The 16,253-nt window shown below is 59.5% G+C and overlaps 4 protein-coding genes across 9 annotated transcripts in view; 1 reads left to right on the forward strand and 3 right to left on the reverse strand.

The window, feature by feature from the left end:
* The window catches only part of Tprn (taperin), a gene marked incomplete in the record, with an annotated part of 9,075 nt that extends 7,328 nt beyond the window's left edge, over positions 1 to 1,747 (reverse strand). Inside the window, 1 exon segment of the mRNA XM_005408661.2 lies at positions 1 to 1,747. Within this exon segment, the coding sequence (XP_005408718.2) occupies positions 1 to 14 (14 nt within the window).
* A 461-nt stretch (positions 1,748 to 2,208) lies between these two features.
* Positions 2,209 to 3,684, reverse strand: Tmem203 (transmembrane protein 203). Its single transcript, XM_005408602.2, has one exon. The coding sequence runs from the start codon at positions 3,656 to 3,658 to the stop codon at positions 3,248 to 3,250; it is 411 nt and encodes a 136-aa protein (XP_005408659.1). The 5' UTR covers positions 3,659 to 3,684; the 3' UTR covers positions 2,209 to 3,247.
* A 157-nt stretch (positions 3,685 to 3,841) lies between these two features.
* Ndor1 (NADPH dependent diflavin oxidoreductase 1) lies at positions 3,842 to 12,420 on the forward strand. Of its 6 annotated transcripts, none has more exons than XM_005408596.2 (15): positions 3,842 to 4,087; positions 4,272 to 4,349; positions 8,251 to 8,376; positions 8,484 to 8,581; positions 9,351 to 9,449; positions 9,535 to 9,636; positions 9,823 to 10,032; positions 10,248 to 10,369; positions 10,495 to 10,715; positions 10,811 to 10,918; positions 10,999 to 11,113; positions 11,234 to 11,380; positions 11,476 to 11,594; positions 11,660 to 11,754; positions 11,895 to 12,420. In XM_005408596.2, the coding sequence occupies exons 1-15, from the start codon at positions 3,857 to 3,859 to the stop codon at positions 12,253 to 12,255; spliced, it is 2,232 nt and encodes a 743-aa protein (XP_005408653.1). In that variant the 5' UTR covers positions 3,842 to 3,856; the 3' UTR covers positions 12,256 to 12,420. The 6 variants fall into 6 exon arrangements, with proteins under 6 accessions (XP_005408653.1, XP_013362049.1, XP_005408651.1 ...); XM_013506595.1 differs by having other exon boundaries at positions 11,681 to 11,754; XM_005408594.2 differs by having other exon boundaries at positions 11,840 to 12,072.
* A 2,631-nt stretch (positions 12,421 to 15,051) lies between these two features.
* Positions 15,052 to 16,253, reverse strand: part of Rnf208 (ring finger protein 208) — a gene marked incomplete in the record, with an annotated part of 3,794 nt that continues 2,592 nt past the window's right edge. The window contains 1 exon segment of the mRNA XM_005408603.2: positions 15,052 to 16,253. Within this exon segment, the coding sequence (XP_005408660.1) occupies positions 15,227 to 16,030 (804 nt within the window).

Here is a 16,253-nt window from a genome sequence, read left to right on the forward strand (position 1 = left end):
GCCACGCCGGCCATGCTGCGGACGCGGCCGCCGACGGGACTGCGAGGGCGACCGGACCAGCAGCGCCGGTCACGGGAAGAGCCGGCCTTCGCCCCGCGCCACGCCCCCTTGGGCCGCCACCCATTGGGCGAGAGCGCTCAGGCTCGCCCCGCCCCACCCCACCTCTACAGAGGGTGGAAGTCGGGGGACATGTCGATTGGAGGACCTCGTCTGGGCCCCGCCCTCCTGAGGCCTCATTGGGCTACGCTCGGCGTAGGCCGGCCCCCATTGGGGTAGGGCTCGGACACGCCCCCGGCCTCTTGTAGCTCCCGGGCGGCCCCACTTCCGCCTGTGATGTGGGCGTATCTGCCTGCTAGGGGGTGGGGCCTGGCGCGGATCCGGGCGGACCCCTGGGCCCAGACGCGCAGGTGACCTTGGCGAAACCCTGACTTCCTTGTCGCCAGGCCTCCTTGTTCCCTCCGTGGGTTTGGCGCAGGCCAACCAGACTGGCCCCATCGTGCTCTCACCTCAGTCCTCGACCTGCCCTCGGGCGGCTGGGGAACGTGGGACTCTGCGGAAGTGGAAAAGGCGCGTCTGAGCCCTGGGCTGAGGAAAGCTCTGAAACCGGGTTTTTGGTCAGCTCCCAGACGTGTGGGTGCACACCCAACTACCGGCGACCCACCCCCAACCTCTGCCCTTGAGGGGAAAGCATAGGTCTCGGATGCCAGGCCGTGGGCTGACCCTTCCACCTCGCTGCCAGGCTGCTGGGACTCCTGAACTCCACCCACCCCAAGGCTGGTAGGGAATGACTGCGAAGGCACAGCCTCCCGGCAGGCTGACAGCCCTTTGAAAAGCCCAGGCTTTCTTCCTCTGAGGAGAGCTGAACAGCCCAAGGAAGAGTGAAGAGGTTGCTTACATCCATAAAAGCAGGAAACTAGGGCCACAGACACAGGCATCCCCATCCTTCCTTCACTTGCCCTGCAGCCTGCTGGGGACCCACACTACTCTTCTCACACCTCGAGCCTTCCAGGGGCTCAGCTCAGGGCACCCGCGTCTCTGCAGACACACAGCAGGGTTTGGCCTGGGGGCGCCCTTCTTGGACTCTGGGAAGTGCCCTTCTCTATTAACTTTACAAAGGAAATTTTTTAGGCTCATCACTTCTACACAAACCAGAATGGTCATTTGCAAATTACCAAGACAAACAACCTAAACATAACATTACAGGGAAAGCCACCCTGCTGGCCAAGCTGCTAGAGGAGAGGGCAGCACACCTGTTCTATGAATGGATAAACAGTAAATGTTTAAGCCCAGTGTTTCTTAACAGGGACAGTTTTGTCCTCTAGGGGCCTTGGCAATGTTGAAAGAAACTTGGCTATAACAAGTGAAGGGTAATACTGGTATCCAGCAACTTTGAAACATCTTAGGTCTTCAGGACAGTCTCTCCTACACCCACAGTAAAGGATGATTTTGCTGAGACTGAGAGATTTTGTACTCTGCAGGATGCATTTGCTCTCAGTACATGATCGTTACGCAGACGTTTTAATTTCTTCCATTTTGAGACAGGATCTTGCTAACTCGCCCAGGTTAGGCTCAAACTTACAATCCTCCTGCTTCAGCTTCCCAAGTAGTTGGGATTGTAGCTGTGCCACTGTATCTATCCATAGCCTTTGTCTTTAACCTTATAAAAATGAAAAAATTTAGCTGAGTGCCATGGCTGTAATCCGAGCTACTCAAGAGGCTGAAGCAGGAGGATTGCAAGTTTGAGACCAATCTAAGCAACTCTGTCTCAAAAGAAAATAAAAGGGCTGGAGATGTAGCTTACTAGTAGAGTACAGCTGGATTCAATCCCCAGTATTGGGGGAAAAAAATGTAAAAGCCATCTTCAGCTCAAGGGCCACACAAAAATTGGCTTTAGGACATTGTTTCTCTGTTTTACAGGGCACCACTGAGGCCCACCAATGACCACATGCTGGCAAGAAGCCAAAAGCTCTAATGTCACAGGTGCCACTCCACAGGTCCTCAACTCCAGCCTCAACTGTCCCCAACCTGGGAGGCCAAGTTATCCACCTTCTAGACAGGAAACAGAGATTCTCCCAGAATAGTCCCCCCCACCACTGTGCTCTAGCAACACTCTGATCTACCTACATCAGCTCTGCAACCAGTTACTACACAAAGGAGGGAGCATCTCAGCGTTTGTCTCACTCAAGGCTTGAAAACTACAGGCAACACTTTTCATTTCAGGAAAACATTCTCTTATTTTATTTTCATCTTAGCAAATATTCTCATTTGGCACCTGACCCATCAAACCAAAGAACTCAGGCCAACAAACCTGGGCCACTCACAAGCTCCCATCTACAGTTCTTCAAGTCCACCATCATCAGAGCACATGCTCCTATCTTAGATCCCTTGAGGAGGCCTAAATCTGTCTCAGATGTCCTAACGGTGCTGGCCACAAGGTGGTAGAAAAGTCCATGAAACTACAATCAACAACATGAAACATGGAAGTCCATGAAACAACACCAAGCATTGCCTTGACAGCTGAGTTCTTTACTCAGAGGGCAGATATCCAGACAGAGTCCCAGGCATTCTCTCTATTTTTTCTTTTTGAGACAGGGTCTCACTATGCATTTCAGGCTGGCCTTGAGCTCACTTTACAGCCCAGGCTGGCCTCAAACTCACAAAGGTCCTCCTGCCTCAGCTGCCCAGTCATTCTCTTATTCAACATTTGTCTGTCTTTGCCTGGGCTGGAATGAAAAAAGGGCTATTCTCTCCCATGACACAGGGGAGGAGACACAAGCGCTCTTGAATTTTCAGAGCTCAACCATCTAAGGAACGACGGTTTAGATGGACGGTGTACTGAGCTCTTAGGCTGCTGCTGCTGGCTGGACAAAATCTCCAATTTCAGCTTTGCTACTTCTGTAAAGGAGTACAACCCCAGGATCCACGGAAAATGCTCAAAACGCAGCAGGACACTCAATTTACATGCAGTTTCCAACTGGCCTGGGGTCCTTCTCAAAATCTCAGTTCAGAATTAGCTACTCAAAGCATGAATAATAGGAAATATTTCAGGAATCAAGGCTGCTCTGTTAGCTCTGATGAGGAAAAATCTCAGACTTGACTGGCATAGAGAAAACTGGGTACTTAGCCAGGCACAAGCAGGCGCTGCCCTCAGATCAAAACCTCCCCTCCGATGTGGCTCAAGCAGGGCTTCAGGTCCAGGACCAGCATTCCAGCTGTGCAGTGCTCGTTCCCTGGCCCCTGCCTGAGGCTAGTTGACACGACAGGCACGGATCATGAGCAGCTGCAGGAGAATGAAGACCGGTGACGTGATCAGGCCAAACCAGAGCTCTCGAGTTTGCTCTACCAGCTTTTGGCACAGCAGCATCTCAAAGACGAACTTGAGGCTAAGAACCGTGAGGACCCAGAAGAGACGCAGCACAGCCAGCCGCTTCTCCCCGTCTTGGAAGAGGCGTACGGACACGATGGTGGTGAAGTAGGTGCTGAGCCCGTCAGCGGCGAAGAAGGGCACGAACACGTTCCACCAGGAAAGGCCCGGGGCCAGGCCGTCTACGCGAAGTGCCAGCAGCACGGAGAACACTAAAAGGGCCAGCAGGTGCACGAAGATCTCAAAGGTGGCGAAGCCCAGCCACTGCACCAGCTCCCGCAGCGAGAAGAGCATCGCGCTGGTGGGGCGCTGGCCCGGGTCCGGCCGAGCGCGCTCCCAGCGGGGCCGCGCTCTCTCTCTCCGCTGGCCTGTCCGGCGCACGCCACCGCTGTGAGAAAGCGGCCTCGCCTGCTCCGGCGTGCCGCCGACCTCCAGGTCCCGGTCCGGGACCCCGTAGCGGTCGCCGCTGGACTCCTGCAGCACCCGCACGCCATGCCCCGCCAGCGCGGGTCGAATACGTCACTTCCTGTCGACACCGGAAGGCGGAAGGCGGTGCGTGCCCGGGACCTGGGCTGGGAAGGGGTAGAGATGCCGGACCATGAGGTCCTGGTGCTCTTCGGCAGCCAGACAGGCACTGCCCAAGATGTGGCGGAGAGGCTGCGCCGCGAGGCCCGGCGCCGGCGGCTGAGTTGCCGCGTGCAGGAGCTGGACTCTTATGCCGTGGTGAGGCTCGGCCGCCTGGGCGGGAGACCCTGGGCCCAGAGGCGTCGCGCTGGTTGGAGCCGACACAGGGGAAGAGGAGACTTGACTCCAGGGTGGCCAGTCCCTCTGAGTGAGGAAGGGGGGCCCAGTTGGGGGGCCCTGGTCATGACGGCCAGAGCTCTTACACTTGTGTCTTTTCGTCGAGGCGAATCTGATTAGGGAGCCCCTGGTGATATTTGTTTGTGCGACTACAGGCCAAGGAGACCCCCCTGACAACATGAAGGTAAGGCTGGCTTGATGCGGCTCCCTCCGCCCTGACCCCGGTTTTACGGCCCCGAAAGTCCAAGAAGCACTTTAAGTCGTTGCCCTTGGAGACACGTTAGAGGTGGTTCTGAGAGGATACTTTCAAGTGGAGCTGGGGGCTCTGGTTGTCTTTGCTAAATAAATTCTTAATAGCCACTAAATAGCCTTGTCCTCCATTTTAACTCTTTGTGTTTCCCCAGATGTGTGTAGGACTCTGGTCTGGTTCTTATGTGGATCTCCAGGCAGTGTAGTCTTCAGACAGTACCTAATTCTTTGATCATCTTGGACGCACATGTATTCCTGGCACTGTGAAGTGCTGGGGATCTACATTTCCAGCTCTTACAAACTTAAGAGTAGAAACAACAGTTCATGGGCAGTTACGGTATCAGGAAATGCCTGCTGCTAGGGAACCTGCTGGATGTGTGGGAGCCTGGGATCTCATGCAGAGCTTTTTGGAAGGAGCGTAGGCTGAGTCCCAAGGATGAATGGGGCTGGTTGGGGAAGATAGAGTAGCCTACGCAGAAGAGAAGGATGGCCTGGTCTGTGTGAAGAGGAGAAAGCAGCTCAGGATGGCCAGCCAAGCTAAGGAGTGCATCCGGGCAGGAGGAGAAGGGGAGGTAGGCAGGAAGCCATGGAGGAGCCAGAGCCTGAGCAGGCACAGTAAGGTGGGTGGGCAGGAGGTGAAGGACTGTGGAAACTGGGGGACAGTAATGCTCTGGTTCTAGCAACAGCACCACCTCTCTGTAGGGGCTGAGATGATGCCAGAGACTACACCCCAGGCAAGAGGTGCTAGTGGTCTAAGTCAGGGTGGTGGAAGAAAGGGCAAAGTGGACACATTGTGGAGAGGTTAAGGAGGTAGAGCCAGCAGGACTTGTAATTGAAGGCATGTGGAAGATGAGAAAGGTGGAATCACAACAGGGATTTGGACTCTGGAACCAGAATGGGTGCTAGCCACAGAAAGCAAGGACATGGCAGGCCCAGGTGCCAGGAGATATCAAGGGAGATGTGGGTAGGTTGGGGCCAAAATCCAGAGGTAGGGCTGGGGATATAGCTCAGTGACATGAGCCCCTGCCTGGCAAGCACAAGGTCCTGAGTTTGATCCCCGGTACCAATAAAAAAAAAAAAAAATCAAGAGGTGTGAAGAAAAACACCTCCCCCAAGGACCCTGCCTGCATCAAAGCAGAGGGCAGGCCTGTGGCCAGGCAGTGGAGTGGGGGTGCACCTTCCTCAAGGTCAAGGGCAGGGAAGTGAGTGTTTCACAAAGGGCTGCATAGAAATCAAATAAGTTGAGACCATCAAAGCTGCATAGAAATCAAATAAGTTGAGACCTGGGAGTCATCCCTGGGATTGCTGGTTGAGAGTTGTTTTCTGGCTTGTGGAGAGAGAAACCAGGTTACTGGGGATCAGAGAGTTAGTGGGAAAGGTCTTCTGAGAATGTCAGATATTTTAAAATTCTGGCCTGGCATGGTGGCACACACCTGTAATCCCAGCACTCCGGAGGCTGAGGCAGGAGGATTGTTGCAAGTTCAAGGCCAACCTGGGCTACAGAGTGAGCTCAAGGCCAGCCTGAAGTGCATAGTGAGACCCTGTCTCAAAAAGACAAAACAAAAACAAGGAACAACAACAAAAAAAACCACTAAGGAGTCCAAAAGGAGTTTATAGGATAGGGGAGACTCGGCATGTTCAGTGTGGGTTGGGGAGGAACAGGGAGAAAGAGGCTGAAAATTGAAGACTGAGCGTAGGGGTTGCTGTGTAGAGCCCAGGAGGCCTTAGCACAGCTGGGGCTCTCCTAGAATGAGAGGGACAGAGAGTGGGTGACTGGGGGTGGAGACAGGAGGTGAGTGATGGGATGGGAGGGTGCTGGCCGAGGAGAGGAGAAGTAATGAGACTCTTCTCTGGTCCAAAGTATTCGGGGCTGTCAGGGCAGCCAGTCACGCCCAGGTATGACAGTCACACTGAGGTATGATGAGACTCTTGAGTGGACAAAGTCAGGAAGAATGGCAGGGACGGGCACCTCACAGAAGAAAACGAGCAGTGCTGACTGCAGCAGGAACTGGGGCTCCTTTGAGTGGCTGTAGGCCTGGACTACAGAGGCTGGGGTGCAGCTCCTCGGTGACCATCTTCCTGCTGGGCCGGAAATCCTGCGCTCTTTGCTGTGTTCTTTGAGAAGCAGTGGGATCACAGTGAAAGGCCCAGTGGCCAGGTCCCTGCCACGCTAGTAATGAAGCCCACTAGTAATGGGCACCAGGCATGTGTCCAGGGCTCCTATCAGCCTCCTGAGCACAGGCGGATCATGGGAACTACCACTGGGAGCAGAGGCTCCTGTGAGAGGCACAGGCTGAGAGACCAACAGGAACAGGTCGGACACAGCACCCCCGTGACAAGGCCAGCACCACAGAGCAGGACTGAGCTGGCAGCACAGAAGAGGGTCTTTGAAAGATTAGAGGATGCGGCTGAGAAATTCTCCCAATGAGTGTAACAAAGAGCAAGGTGGAGGCCAGGCATGGTGGTGCATGCCTGTAATCCCAGCACTTGGGAGGCTGAGGCAGGAGGATTGCTGTGAGTTCGAGACCAGCCTGGGCTACAAAGTGAGCTCAAGGTCAGTCTGAACTGTATAGCAAGACCCTGTCTCAAAAAGACAAAACAAACAAACAAACAAACAAACAAGGTAGAAATCAAAGATCAGCTGGGCATGATGGTGCACACTTATAACCCCACCATCTGGGAGGCTGAGGCAGGGGAGTTGCAAGTTTCAGCCTAGCCTGAGTGATTTGGTGAGACCCTGTCTCAAATTTTAAAAAAAATGTTTGGAGGTTTAGCTAAGTGTAGAAGCCCTGTGTTCAGTCCCCGGGACTGCAAAAAACAAAAAACCTCACACCAGAAGCCTCAAAATGAAAAAGAGAGCAGGAAGGAAATTATCAAGAAAAGTAGCAAAATGTCCCAGAATTGAAGGCTGAGACCCTGCCTAGGATGTGACCACCTGCCTGAGAGAGGTTCGGAGAGTGGAGAGGGTGCCCGCTGAGGCACATTCTGTCTGGCTCTTGGGGAGAAAGAGCATGCTCAGGCGGCTGCCAGGAGATAGCAAGGCAGCATGCAGATGGCGCTGGCTTCTCAGCAGCAGCCACCAAACCGGAAGAGTCCAGGGCGGGCCTGAGGGGCACAATTCTCCCCCGACAGCGCTGCCCACAGGCTTGCGTGGTACCTCCAATAGGCTGGGCGGGGGCCTCTCCCTGAGCCCCTAGGCTCCAGGAAACAAGGCTACAGAAGGCAGAGATTTGTTTGCCAGCTGCCAGCAGGGTGCCAAGATGGCATGGGCCACCCAGGGCCAGTGGGCAGAGCTGGGCACTGACAGTGCCAACATGGCTTCTCCCATTGTATGGGGTCTGAGGACCTGCTGCCGCCTCTGTCCTTGTCCATAGAAAGGGAGGAGGGTGAGGCAAAGCTGACCCACGCGGCCCGTGCAGGCTCAGGGAAGGAGGTGACTTGATGCCTACTTGTGGGAGGGCGTTGGTGCTGCCCAGGAAGACCTGGAGCAGAGGTGCTCCCATCCGGGACCCTGTGGCTCCAGGGATGGCGTGGGATATACCCCGGGCTCCCTGAGGCTCGGGTGTTGGGACTGGAGGTGGCAGGTGGGTGGAGGCAAGCGTCCCCACTGGGCACCCATCCCAGAGCCATGCCTAGGGTCCAGGCTGAGCCCTGACTGAGGATGGGGAGATGCTGGCCCTCAGGAAGCAGAGAGCCGAGGAGCAGGTGAGCAGACAGCCAGGCTCGTCGGCTTCCCAACCTCTGGAGTCCTGGCTTTCTTCTCCTTTATAATTTGTGCATTTTCCCAAGTTTCTTGTCTTTGTAGTAGAATAAGAAACAATTTTGTTGTGTTTTAGAAACAGGCTCTTAAGGAACAGATGAGCATTTTGCCCTGTGAAAGAGGCCCCACCTGCCACGTGCAGACCTGGTGCTCAGCACCCACCCCCCTGCCACATGGGCCCAACACAGCCTGCTCCTGCCAGGTGGTTCCATCCCATTCTGCCCCTGTCCTGAGACTCCCCTACATCCCCACGACAGTGAGGGGCTGGCCCAGAGCCAGCAGCCCTAACACAGACTTCCTCTGGCCCAGAACTTCTGGAGGTTCATATTCCGGAAGAACCTGCCAGCCACCTCCCTCTCTCAGCTGGACTTTGCCGTCCTGGGCCTCGGGGACTCCTCCTACACCAAGTGAGTAGGGACGGTGGGTGTGGGGTTCGGCACACTGGCCACACAGGAACAGTCTTCAGGGTCGGTGCCCCTTCTCCGCGGTAGGCTGCCGGTGCGGGTAGTAGGATTGAGGGCAGCCGGGCAGCCCGGGAGCAGAGCTGGGCTCACGCCAGCCAGTGTCACATCATAGCCTGTGCCCAAGGTCGACAGAGGCCAATCCGGTGCTGTTCCCCGCCAGGTACAAAGCAGATACTGTGAAGTGTTTGTGCCCTGGGAGGAGGGCTGAAGTAGAGCGTTTGTACCTGTCTACCCCTAAGGCCACATCTTGCCTGTCTGGGGTTGCCACTGGGTTTATGGTGTATTTTCATAACACACAGCCATGTCCCTGAGTACCATCACTTTGTATCATTGCCTAGTAGAAAAGGGGTTTGTGTTCAGGGTAAAGAGGGCATCTTCGGAGGCCCAAGCTGAGTCCATCCGCCCAAGGGGCCCAGGTGCCTGGTGGGGTCCTTTGTCACTAGAGGAAGGCACAGGAGAAGGACTGGCCATGTGTCATGTCCTGCTGGGAGGTCTCCCTTCTGAGCTGTGCAGCCACAGGGGCTGAGAGGTCCAAGGGTGTGACACCTGCCTGACTCAAAGCCTTCAGCCAAGTAGTGACCAAGCCCTGGCCAGGGTGAGGACTGACTGGCAGGACAGGACTGTCCCCCATCGCCAGCTGCTTTCTGGTGATGTGGGCCCTGTGCGCCCTGGGCTGCAGGGCAGGCCCCACCCAGCCTCTCCATCCCCGCAGATTCAACTTTGTGGCCAAGAAACTGCACCGCCGACTGCTGCAGCTCGGGGGCAGCGCCCTCCTGCCTGCATGTCTGGGCGATGACCAGCATGAGCTGGGGTGAGTGTGGGCCACAGGGCTCCCTCATGGCTATGGTAGACAGGTGAGCCATTTGCCCGTGGCCAACAGGTGTGCTCTCTCCCAGGCCCGATGCTGCCATTGACCCCTGGCTGGGGGCCCTGTGGGAGAAGGTGCTGGGCCTGTACCCGGTGCCCTTGGACCTCGCTGCGATCCCCCCTGAAGTCCCGTGAGTGAGGGCCTTGGGCCAGCCTTGGAGAATCTGTAGGTGTACCCTGGCCAGGGACCTTGCCCTGGTCCCTCCAAGTAGGCAACCACCCTAGGAGGGAGCCCATGGCCTAATGCCATCACTCCCTGGAGCCCTCGGACTGATGCCTGTCCCCATGGGCCTGATGCTGTGCCCCCCACCCCGCAGCTTGCCCTCCACGTTCGCCCTCCAGCTCTTCCAGGATGCACCCAGCATGGCCCTCCAGGAGCTGACTGCGTCCAGCCTGGACTCTCATCAGCCCCCGTCAGAGTCACAGCCCTTCTTGGCGCCCATGGTCGTTAACCAGAGGGTCACAGGCCCCACACACTTCCAGGATGTGCGGCTCATCGAGTTTGACATCACTGGCTCCAGCATCAGGTGGGGGCAGCCCGACACCCCAAGCAGGCAGGGCGCCTGGTACCTGGTGACCGAGGGCAGGCAGTGGACCGGGATTTGGATGGGGCTGCAGCAGCTGGGGTGAGGGCAGCTCAGCAGTGGAAGCCTCATCCACAGACCCCACCACCGCCCTCGAGCTGCTCCCTCTCCCCCACAGCACCCCTACACACACATCCCTCCCACATTCTCCCACACAGCTTTGTCGCTGGCGATGTGGTACTGATTCAGCCGTCCAACTCAGCCGCCCACGTCCAGCAGTTCTGCCAGCTACTGGGCCTAGACCCAGACCAGTGGTTCACACTACAGCCCCGGGAGCCAGGTGAGCAGGAAGCCTGCCGCCCACCCACCGCCCCATGGAGGCCCCGGCCGTGACACAGCCACTCCTATTGCAGGTGTGTCCACCCCACGGAGGTCCTGGCCATGACACTGCCACTCCTATTGCAGGTGTGCCCTCTCCATCAGGGCTGCCCCAGCCTTGTTCCGTGTGGTACCTTGTGACCCAGTACCTGGACATTGCCAGTGTGCCTCGCCGCTCTTTCTTTGAGCTCCTGGCCTGCCTGTCCCCACACGAGCTGGAGCGGGAGAAGCTGCTGGAGCTCAGCTCAGCCACAGGCCAGGAGGCGCTGTGCGAATATTGTAGCCGGCCTCGCAGGACCATCCTGGAGGTCAGGGCTAACCCAGGGGCCAGAGGGCGGCGCATGGTGGGTCCTGAGTCAGGGGCCATGAATTCGTGAACTCGTGCTGAGGGTCCTCTGCCCAGGTGCTGTGTGATTTCCCACACTCTGCGGGCGCCATCCCCCCAGACTACCTGCTAGACCTCATTCCACGGATCCGGCCGAGAGCCTTCTCTATCGCCTCATCCCTGCTGGTGAGAGCCATGGCCGGGGCTTTGCAGGCAGAGTCACCTCTGAGCAGGCTTAGCAGCCATGGCACCCACTGTCCCCCCAGGCTCATCCCAACAGGCTGCAGATCCTCATGGCTGTGGTGCAGTACCAGACCCGCCTCAGGGAGCCCCGCCGTGGCCTCTGCTCCTCCTGGCTGGCCTCCATGGACCCTGGGCAAGGTGACTCCTAGGAGGAGGGGTGGGGACTGTGGCCCAGCCCCGCTGTTCTGCCCCCACCCACATCAGTGCCCCTCATCCAGGCCCATGGAGCCCCTTCATGCTTCCTCCCTCCTGTGGCAGGATCCATCCGAGTGCCCCTGTGGGTGCGGCCAGGCAGCCTGGCCTTCCCGAAGTCCCCAGACACACCTGTGATCATGGTGGGGCCTGGCACTGGTGTGGCCCCCTTCCGAGCAGCCATCCAGGAGCGCGTGGCCCAGGGCCAGACTGGTGAGTGCAGGGATCCCAGGCTGGGTCACCACTGGAGCTGGTCCATGGGGCTCCAAGGGCCTGTGTCCAGCTTGAGTTCACCCTGCACTCCCCAGGAAACTTCCTGTTTTTTGGCTGCCGCTGGCGGGACCAAGATTTCTACTGGGAGGCCGAATGGCAGGAATTGGAGAAGAAAGGCTGCCTCGTGCTTGTCACAGCCTTCTCCCGGGAGCAGGTGGGTGTACTCCGAGGTGGAGGGGGCAGGAGGAGGGCAGCAGACTCAGCGCCTCCGCCTTGTAGGAACGGAAGGTGTATGTGCAGCACCGCCTCCAGGAGCTGGGGCCACTGGTTTGGGAGCTGCTGGACCACCGTGGTGCTCACTTCTACCTGGCAGGGTGAGCCCAGGCTCAGGCGGGTGGCGTGGGGAGGCCCAGCCCTGCAGGGTCCCAACTACACTGACCGTCTGGCCTGCCTGTCTAGCAACGCCAAGTACATGCCAGCAGATGTCACAGAGGCCCTGATGTCCATCTTCCAGGAACACGGTGGGCTTTCCAGCCCTGATGCTGCCGCTTACCTTGCCAGGCTCCAGCGGACAGTGCGCTTCCAGGTGGAGACCTGGGCCTGAGGGAACACCTGTTGGCCCTGATAGCTGTCCTGGACTCCTGCCCTGGGAGTCTAGGGGAAAGCATCTGGTAGAGGAGCACCTCATACGCCAGTCCTTTTCACACTCTGGGGGCCTGTCAGCCCCAACACTGCAACCTGCCCCACCGGTTGCCCTAGGGACACCCTGCCCTTCCCATGCCCTGCCCCACTGGCCTGGCCTGTGCCCCCCAATTCTGGCACAGGACACTGCTGTCTACCCCGGGGACTCCCCGGTGCCTCCCATGGCAGCCTGAGGGGCCATGCTGCTTCCACATGCCTGCAGCACCCACAGGGTCAGGCCTGGGCCAGAGGCTGCCAGGACCCCCACAGCTTCCTAAGCAATGTGAAGAGGCCTGGCCAGGCCCTTCCTCTCCCATCCCAGAAGCCTTGGCAGTAAACATGGCCCCTGGGCAGCGGTTCCCATGTGTGCTGTCTTTCTGCTCCTGGTGCTGCAGGTGGCAGATGGGTCCTCAAGTGTCCGCATGGGCAGGGGCAGCAGTGATCCCTCTGGTGCGTGGGCCCCTGCATGTGCGTCTTGCGCATCTACCTTTCCTGAACCAGGCGTCCTACACTCGCAAGTCCAATGTGATGTGAATTCAGGGTCCTGGAGTTGCCCAGCCAAACCTGCCCTGCCTGTGAGGCGGAGTGCCGGCTCACTGCCAGCCTAGAGCTGTGGGAAATGCTGGGGCCGGCTCAGGCTGCCCTTTCTACCCAGGAAGGGGCGGGCAAGGGGTGTGGTGTTTGGTCCCACCCCCAGGCTCCCTTGGCTGGGGCTCCAGCTCTGGGAAAGGCAACCCTGCTGGAGTAGTTGAGCCAGTGAGCGGAAGAGCGTTTGTCCAGGCCAGGAGCGGAAGAACGTTTGTTTGGTCAGTTGGTCAGTCACTGACACAGGGATTGGACTTGGCCGGGGCTGAGGGCCAGCAGGATCTCACCAGGAGTGGCTCTGCATGGGCCCAGCAGCTGCCCGGTGTGAGCAGGCCGCCAGGACTCAAGGGAAGTTCCTGTGGGGCAGGGAGCCCAGAGGTACAGCAGGAGGTCAGTAGCCAAGGGAGCAGCGGGTGGCATCCAGACCCTACCTGGCCGCTGAGGGCCACGCCGACCTCCACACCTCCCCCACACCTCCACATCCTGGAGCCCCAGCCCACCCATCCTGACTCTGGCCCTAGGGACCCTGCCCTGGGTCCCACAGAGCCCAGCTCTGGGCCTTCCAGTCCTCTGTGGGCCTCTCTGGGTCCTGAGTATCTGGACTCACGGTGCCAGCCTCCAGCAGATGATGGGGCAGGCGTCAGGAACCCCCAGGGTGCCAGAACTCTGGACAGTGAGCCCCTGCTAGGGGCTACAGCCCCTGCCAGCATCTGGCCCCTACCAGAGGTGGGGGAGCAGGTAGAGGGCCACAGGCAGGAGGAAGAGGAGTGCCCCATCTGCACAGAGCCCTATGGGCCCAGCGAGCACTGCCTGACCCTGCTGAACTGTGGCCACGGCCTTTGTACAGGCTGCCTGCACCGGCTACTGGGCACAGCCCCTGGCTCGGACCTGGGCCGTGTGCGCTGCCCTCTGTGCCGCCAGAAAACACCCATGCTGGAGTGGGAGATCTGCCAGCTGCAGGAAGAGCTGCTTCAGGCTGATGGGCCCCAGCGCCCGCCGCCTCCTGCGCCCCCGACACCCCCCGGCCGCAGGCCGGGGCCCTGGGGCTCTCTGGAACACCGCTACCAGCCTCGCTTCCTGGCAGGGCCCATAGGGAGTCGGGGCTGCCTGCCCTTCCTGCCTTGCCCGCCAGGGCTGGGCATCCGGCTGTGGGCACTGCGGGAGCGTGGACCCTGTGCCCGCCGCCTGGTGCTGTTGACCCTCCTGGTGCTTGAGCTGCTGGGGCTGCTGCTCATCTTCACGCCACTCATGCTGCTGGGGCTGCTCTTCATGCTTCTGGACCGTGCCAGCCGCTGAGCCTCGCTGGATGGAAAGCTCAGGCTGGAAAGCCCAAGCTCAGACCCAGCCCTGGCCGCCCCCAAGCCCCACACACAGCCTGGCCTGGCCAGACAGCCCACTGCACCCTGCAGCCGGGACACAAGCTGGGCCCAAGGACACCATGCAAGGACAGCTGCTGGAGACGAGGGCAGCAGGGAGGGTGGTGAGCCAGGCCCTGCTCTGGCCATGGCAGACTGGGCCACAGTGCCCCCTCCTGAGGCCCAGGAGGGCAGCATGAATGGCCAGACACCCCAAAGGGAGTGTGTTGGTGGGGGAGGGCAGGGGCTGCTGGAGCTGACCACCTGTGATCTGGATCAGGGTCACTGTGTCCTTGAAGGTCACAGCAGCCAGGGGAGGGGCCTACACAGCACATGGCTGGTCCACAAGACTCCGTACCCAGCCTGGCCAGGACCAGAGGGTGGCCCAGGGCAGCCAGGGGCTTAGCTGTGCTGGCTCCCAACACAAACCTGGAGGCCCTCACCTGCAGGATGCCATAGCTGTGGGTGAGTGGAATGTGATTGAGGTGGGGAGCTGAGCCCTGCCTGGTACAGGAAGTGGCTCTCAATAAACATCTATTCCTGATGCCACTGTCAATTGCCCCAGCTGTCCTTCCTGTTACCCAGTCTCAGCATCAAGGCAGAGCTGCCCCATGCCCCATGCAAAGGGACCTTCCCCAAACACTGGCGGTCCAGGCCCCTGGTCCTAGTGCCCCAGCTCAGAATGGCCAAAGGCCATACCCAGTCTTGGGAGACCCACGCAGGCCAGGGGGACAAGGAGAGAAAACACCTGTGTCTTCCCCCACACCAGTGGCCAGTGCAGAAGACAGGTCCTGTCTTCACCCAGCTAGGCCAGTTCTACAAGCTGGCCCGAACCAGTGGGTATACACTGGCAGTGCGCTGTGACCAGGCCTGCAGGCTCTGCACACGCACTCCAGGCCAGACCCAGCCCCTGCCCGCAGGGGACCCCAACCTGGCCCCAGCCAGCAAGGAGAAGCCTCCCTCTGGCGGCTCCAAGCTAGACACGGTCTGGGCTGCAGCATGGGTGCCGACCCTGGGCCCAGCCCTGAGGAGGGGGCCTCAGTCCAGGGAACAGGTGCAAACTTTGGCAAAGAGTTTTAATGGCAGAGTTGGCTGCAGCGACAGTACCACGCGGGGTAGGGCCACAAGCCATGGTGGGCGAGGAAGGGTCAGCGGGCGACAGGACAGGACCGGGTCCCTAAAGAAGCGATGGGCGAGGGCAGCGGCCGCAGCAGGCAGGTAGGTGCTACATGATGGAGCAGGCGGACAGCGGGTTCCGCACGTGGCAGGTGCAGGCAGCCCCACAGTACTGCCTGAAGGTTTGGTAGCAGCTGCCCTCTGACTCGCCCCCCCACTGGCCCCCGGATGGGGCAGTCAGCGCCTCAGGCGGCAGGCGGCTCAAGATGGATGTGTTGACTGCCAGCGCGGCCAGGCCGTAGTCAGTGAAGAGCACAGTCTCACGGCGGCAGGTGGGGCAGGAGATGAACTTGTACTTCGGGCAGGACTCGTACAGGATCTGCAGGCACTGCTCACACACCGAGTGCAGGCAGGACAGCACGCGGGGCCGGCGCTGCGTGACGTTGTAGGTGTGCCCGCAGGTGGGGCACTCCAGGGGCTCCCCAGCTGCTGTGGCCCCTGAGGACGATGATGAGCCCGCTGAGGCTGCCGAGCTAGGCCGGATCACGTACTGATTCACAATCACCTCGTCCGCAGGTGCCACGCGGGGGAAGCCCAGTTCTGAGCTGCCTTTGCGGGGTCTCCGTGGCAGGGGTGGGGTGTGGGACGCCCCTTCCAAGGCAGGCATATCCCCACCACAGGCCTGGTTGACAATGATCTCTGTGTCGGAGGGCCAGGCACGCTTGGGTGCCAGAGTGGGGGTGGGCCGAGGTGCAGGTGGGAAGCAGGGGGCAGCCGCTGGAAGCTCGGGGAACTTTTCAGGGTGCACGATCTTCATGGCCTCCATCTTGAGGATGACATGTGGGCCCTTCAGGCAAGACATGAGGAGGCCCGGCCAGCCGCTGCCCACCTCGGGCCCAGGGTCAGCCAGCATCCGGCTGTCTCCAGTCACACCAGACGTTCCGGTGGGTGGGGGCGTGGGGTGGGGGCGAGGGGGAAGACAGGGGACAGCATCCTGGTCCTGCCCGGCTTGATGGGGACCCCGGCCGCCCCGTGCACTCCTGGGGGCGGCCGGTGAGACCTGGGGGGGCAGAGTGCCCCCCAGTGGCCACAGCGCCCTCTCTGGTCCAGTCCTGGGAGGAGGAGGCAGGGGCGGG

This window comes from Chinchilla lanigera, unplaced genomic scaffold (assembly GCF_000276665.1).
Source record: "Chinchilla lanigera isolate Chin_1 unplaced genomic scaffold, ChiLan1.0 scaffold00112, whole genome shotgun sequence".
In the NCBI taxonomy this organism is placed as follows: Eukaryota; Metazoa; Chordata; class Mammalia; order Rodentia; family Chinchillidae; genus Chinchilla; species Chinchilla lanigera.